This window comes from Lycorma delicatula, chromosome 11 (genome assembly GCF_047948215.1).
Source record: "Lycorma delicatula isolate Av1 chromosome 11, ASM4794821v1, whole genome shotgun sequence".
Taxonomy (NCBI): Eukaryota; Metazoa; Arthropoda; class Insecta; order Hemiptera; family Fulgoridae; genus Lycorma; species Lycorma delicatula.
The window spans coordinates 8,652,015-8,658,014 of record NC_134465.1 but is presented as its reverse complement, the minus strand read 5'-3'; the positions used below and the strand labels follow the sequence as shown (position 1 = coordinate 8,658,014).

Sequence of the window (6,000 nt, the reverse complement as noted above, 5' to 3'; positions counted from 1 at the left end):
TTCAGAAAGCAAGATTTTCTTTTGGCCATTTTTCACAAATTACAATATTTGATTGACTCAAATTTTTGTCATTGTGCTGACAGTAGAATTATGAATTAGTCTGAAACTTGGTGTATGATCTTAGCAGATCTTGACTTGACTTTGCACGGACCATCAAACAACCCTGGCATTCTGGCATTACCTGCATTTTGTTATAATTATTATGGCTAATTTGCCATTGTATATTTTTTCAGAGAAAAAAGTAATAGAAAGCCACTCTATGACTTGCTTTTTTTATTAATCTGCCATTACTGAAAACAGATATATTGTTTTAATACTCATTCATACTTATTACATTTAATTTAATGTTCATAGTTATTTTTTTTATAATAAAGTGAATGAATAGATTATATTGTAATAGTATTTCATCTTTAGCCTGTATGTTCTTTAACTTGTATAGAAATAAATGTATTTATTTAATAATATATACTGATTTATGCAATATATTTTATTTTATATTCTATTTTTTATTTTTTTTAGTCCATTGAAATGGGTCCACTCTCTACAAAACATGGTATTGATGAATCCTCATCGGCTGATGTATCACAAAAAACTTCTGCCAGTGGTCAGACTTCTGGTGATTTAAGCAGTGATAATACAAATAGCGATATTAAAAATGAAAATCAAGTGTATTATGCTGTTCACATACCGGCTGATTCTCAAATTCTTACACCTGATGTTAATGGTAATTGTGTTTATTTTATTCATATAATGATTGATGTTTGATGCCTAATTTTAGAGCAAAACTAAATATATTTTTATCGTGATTTACTGTGTATAAAAAAAAATCTAGATGAAACAAAAATTGTTTAAATGCAAAATTGTGGGTAAAAAATACAATTATGTTTAATTTAATTTGTAATCACAAAAACTTGTTCCTATAAGTTGGATAAAGGAACTCCTATTTGAATTTTTTAAGACATGTCTATAATCAGTTTATGTAATTTCATTTACCTTAATTTTCTTAGGTTAAATTTTTTTTGCTAAATTGCATCCTGATTGAGTAAATACCAAAAATTTATTTATTTTCAAGCGGAAGCAGTATAGTAGTAAATATTTCACATGAAGAAATAGCACACATTGCTAAGATCAGTCATGCTAAATTATAACTAAGCAATATTACTAATGTTTAGCTTAAATAAGTTTATATTTTAGACTTGTTAAAAACATGTTATGTTGTTCATGTGTAATGCCTTAGTCGGTAACAAATCAAGAAAATGAACGTAAATTTAAATAAGCAAAACTATAATATAAGTGAAAATTTTTAATTCTTTTTTTGGAAGAAATTCAAAAATTTATGTTAATAATACATCTTAACAATTATTTACAGACTAATTATTTATTACAAGCTATATAATGTTTTTAAAATACTGATTAGTAAGTGAATAAATTATTTATTTATTAAACGATCAACCAATAAAACAAGCACTTGGTTTATAATGTTTGTAGTTATTTTCATATTATTGCAAAGCATTTTCACCCAAACACTTTAAATTATATAATAAATTAATAGACGCCTTTTAAAAGCACCACTTACATTTTTAAAATTAAAACTTTGATATTTGTAATACGACTTAAATGTAAGCTGGTTATTAAAGTAGTTTTTAAATTTTAGAACTATGATTTTTTAATGTGATTAAATATGTTTTCTATTGAAGCAAACAGTCACAGTTTTAACATTTTAAAACTGGCTCATTGTAATAATTTGCTAGTATTTAATTATATAATGTAAAAAAATTATTATGTTAGCTGAAGTTGCACTTCAACATTGTGAAAGCACCACCACTAGTAAATTAATTAATTTTTTACTAAGCGATTTAATGGTTCTACAGATTATTTATTAATAAACTACATAGATATAAATAAATAATTGTAGATTTCTTACAATCATTTTAATACGCATAATTTAGAGAAACTCCACGTATATAGTAACCAAAAAAATCTATTTAATGAATAGAAATATTTTAAAAAAGATAAATTATTTAAACAAGTACTAAATACAAACAAAAAGAAATAATCATAACTAAAATATCATTTTTGATAGCATGGTTTTCCTTTTAATTGCATTTCAATCCACTAGAGTATATATTCTCTTCAGTTAATGTTAACATGCAGTCATGATTATGTATGTATTTTAACTTTTGACTTAATTGTAATATTTTAACTCCTGATGATGGTTTGAAAAACCAAAAGATCTCAAGGACTTGAAAGTTATTTGCTGGTAAGGTGGATGTATCACTTATTAATTACTTTTAATTATTTTAAATACAATATATAGCCAGTTTCTAATCTTAAATAAGAAATTTGTTATAAAATTCTGTTTAACCTTACATTGTGAGCAAAATTTTAATCTATTAGGCTATTATTATTTAAAATTCACTCTGAGGATTTCATGTTTTTATTTACTATTAAAGACTGCAAAAGAGGCACACTTTTTATCAATCACTTTTCAATTTTTACATATAAGAATATTAAAAGTTGTTGTGAGATAAGAATGCTTACTATAAAATGTAAAACAATGTTTGAATTAAAATTTTTTGTTTTGCTTTGCTTTCGTAATTTCAACAAAAAAATTTATTTAAAATTTCAGATTGTTCATCATCAGTTTTTGAAGATAAAATGGAAGCGTTAAAATTAGTTAAAAAATATAAACGAGCAAGATTTAAAGCATTTAATTCATTGGCTGAAGCGACACAATTTACTGTCAATGGAGTAGGTCTAACATCAATTGCTCAACCAGTGCAAAGTTCTGCCAGTAATCTAAATGAAGATCAGTCACCGGTTACTGAAACATTACCTTTGTCTGTTGGAGAGAAACCATCTCCATTCAAAGGACCTAAAAGTCAAGATTTAGTACGATTAAGAAAATCTATAGAAAGTGGCGATATACAATGTGTTGAAAAGACTGTTTGGGAAAATCCAAGATATTTAGTTAGTAGTGGTGATACACCAGCCATTTTACATGTCAGTATTTTTTTAATTTTACTTATTGTAAGTTTTAATTTTATTGTTGTATTAAAAAGCATATTATGTAATTAAGATATTGGCCTGCGTATAAAATTTGTTTTACTTTATTAAACTTTAAAATAGATTAAAAAGGAGGAGGTTTTCTAATCATCTGATGTATTAGGCATTGACCTCACTCCCAAAAGCAGGCCAGGGTAGAGAGAGTAAGGTATGTTGTTTTCATTAGAGGCTTATTAAATTTGCAAATCTATTTTTCGATTTTTAAGTAAATGAACAGGGCTTTGAGTAAATTGGATTGCAGGATGAAATTGTCATTGTTGCAATCAACTTTTTTTAATATGAGGGTATTTTTTCTGTTTAAAGTCCCAGTTAAGAAATGATCTGAGTGCATAGTCTAATTGAAGTTAGATATAGGAAGAGTTTTTGTGTGAAACCTTTGATGTTACAGGAAGGCATGGGGATTGCGTTTCTGCGAATCAGTTAATTTGATAGTTGAGGGTTATAAGTTATGGTAGGTGTTCATGGTTCAACCAATAAAGTATGGTCTTTATTATAAATAAAGTTACATAAATGCACTGATGGAAATGTCTGCCAAGGCATTTGCATCGGTAGCATCCTGACGCAGTCCAAACTGATGATTTTGTTGTGTCATCAGATTTAGAGGATCTAAAAGATAAACTCTGCTAAAGCCCATTAGGGCTAGAACTGGAGGGGGTAATTTGGCAACTGGAATTGTCACAAGACGGATGTCTTCTCCTATGGAGTCAGGATGTTTATATATTCAAGCATTACTCTTCACCAAAAGGGTCTTTTTCACTACACAATCTTGAACGTTGTGTTGGTAATATGAAATGGGAAAAATGTAATATCTGACTGGGTTTCAAACTAAGGTCAGCCAGATGAATGGCTGAGACCACTTTGTCATATGCAAAGTCAATTTGAAAAAGTTTTTTTCAGTTTTTGTTTATAATTTTGTTTACTATTGGATTATTATTAGCATACTGTTATACAACACAATGTCATTTTTTAACTGCTTTTTTCATTTGAGTTTTATTTTTTGTTGTCCTATCCTCATTTAATTAAAAATAAAACCAATAAATAAAAAATTAAAAAAAAAACATTAAAAAGTAAAATGTGAAGTAGTGTTTGATAAAGTCTGTGCAAAAATAAAAAAGCTACAATTTCTAAGTAAAAATCTTTCTTATTTCTCAATTTAATCCACTGATCTGTGTTAATCCATCAACTTCAAAAAATCAAAATTAAAAGGATGATATTGTAAATATATTTATTTTTTAATTTTTAATGTAGGCTTTCTAAAGTTTTTTAAATTCCTTTTTTGATGCAAAAAAAAATTGATTTCAGATTAAATATCCAGTCTTGCATGTTTTTGTCAGTAAGGTTCCTTCTTACATGGGATGACAAATGAAATAAAATGTGATAAAATTAAATTTAAGATATTTTAGTAGAGGTGTAAAAATCACAAAAAAGTTATCTCAGCTTGTCTGAACAATTCTTCTCTTATATATTTTAATTTAAATATCTATATATATATATATATATATATATATATATATATATATATAGATATTTAAAAAATGAATTGGGATGTATTATCTTTCAATTTGAGATGACAACATTTCATTTTCAATAACCGATTTCAGTAGATGGATAATTTAAAGAAAGTAATAAATCACCAAAGAAAAATGTAGAGAAAAAAAATGATTCTTTATTTAACTTCACTTTTGTATTGCTGCTATAATGTTTCATATGCTTGTAAAATTTAGTACAATAAGGAAGGTTACTTAAGAAATAATTTTTATTGTTCAGTGAAAAATGTAACTCATGAAAATTAGACTCCATATTTTTTTAACTCTTTTCCTGTTGCACAACGGTTAAATTTGATATTAAAATAATATTGATTGTAAAAATGAGCGAGATATATCACATCACTAAGCCTAATGTTAATCATTTCGATTTCTTTATGATACCAGATTTGTAGTTGAAATTTGTATACAATAATCGTGAATGACCACCTTTCATTTTCAACCATGTTACATCCTTATGTATGAATAGAAAATATAATTTTACTTTCCCTGTGAATTCTAGCTCTATTAAAGGCTGTAATAAGGTTAACTATATTAAAGGGGAAAGTATGGTAAACAAATCATGGCAAAAATAGAGTATCGGGTTTTTTACAAATCTTTAAGTTTTAGAATCCAGTTAGTTCATCTACATATGTGTAAATGTGTGTTGCACTGCTTTTGGACTAAAATCTCAGGATTGACTAAACTGATTTTCTTCAAATTTGGTTCAAATATTTCTGTACATAGGGCATTGATTGTATTAATTGTTTTCCAAAATATTTTAAGGGAGATATTACAAAAAAACCAGATTCGATTTTCTTTAGAAGCATTTTTATTAAAGCAAATTGTTACCTATAATGCATATATAAATAATCCAAAAAACAATTTTCAAAAAAATCCTCCACCTCTTAATTTTAAACATATATTTTAATTTTGAAATATATGTTTCTTGTTCTTTTTCTCTATCATCCTTCAGTTTTAATAATTTTAAAACATTTTCTGAAAGTTTATACATCATTTACAGAGCTATCAGGAAACATCCACAATTTTTTAAAATTATAAATCCCACACACCTTAAACACAAAAGTTACTTTTGAAAATTTTCCTTTTTTTTATTTTAACCTCTGTTGAAGTGTTAGATTTACAAAAAAAAACAAAATTAATTAAGCAAATTTATTAAGCTTAATTTATATATGAATATTTTTAGAATATTTTCTTAAATTTATTTTCTACCTCTAAAAAATATATATTTGTTTTTTTTGTCTCAATTCTTAATTTTTATTATTAAAAAAAAAAAAAAAAAAGTTTTTTTTTCTTATCATTTACAGGGTTATTAAAATGAAAGTCGCTTTGGCACCTTTATTACATTCCAGACCCAAAAAGAAAAGGCAACTTTTTCCATTATCTTCAT

General features: G+C 25.9%; 1 protein-coding gene across 1 annotated transcript in view; it reads left to right on the top strand.

Moving 5' to 3' along the window:
* Positions 1 to 525: 525 nt before the first annotated feature.
* The window catches only part of Ankle2 (ankyrin repeat and LEM domain-containing protein 2), a 45,541-nt gene continuing 40,066 nt past the window's right edge, over positions 526 to 6,000 (top strand). Inside the window, exons 1-2 of the mRNA XM_075378413.1 lie at positions 526 to 724; positions 2,630 to 3,003. Coding sequence (XP_075234528.1) covers positions 529 to 724; positions 2,630 to 3,003 — 570 coding nt within the window. The 5' untranslated portion in view covers positions 526 to 528. The remainder of the gene's footprint in view (positions 725 to 2,629; positions 3,004 to 6,000) is intronic.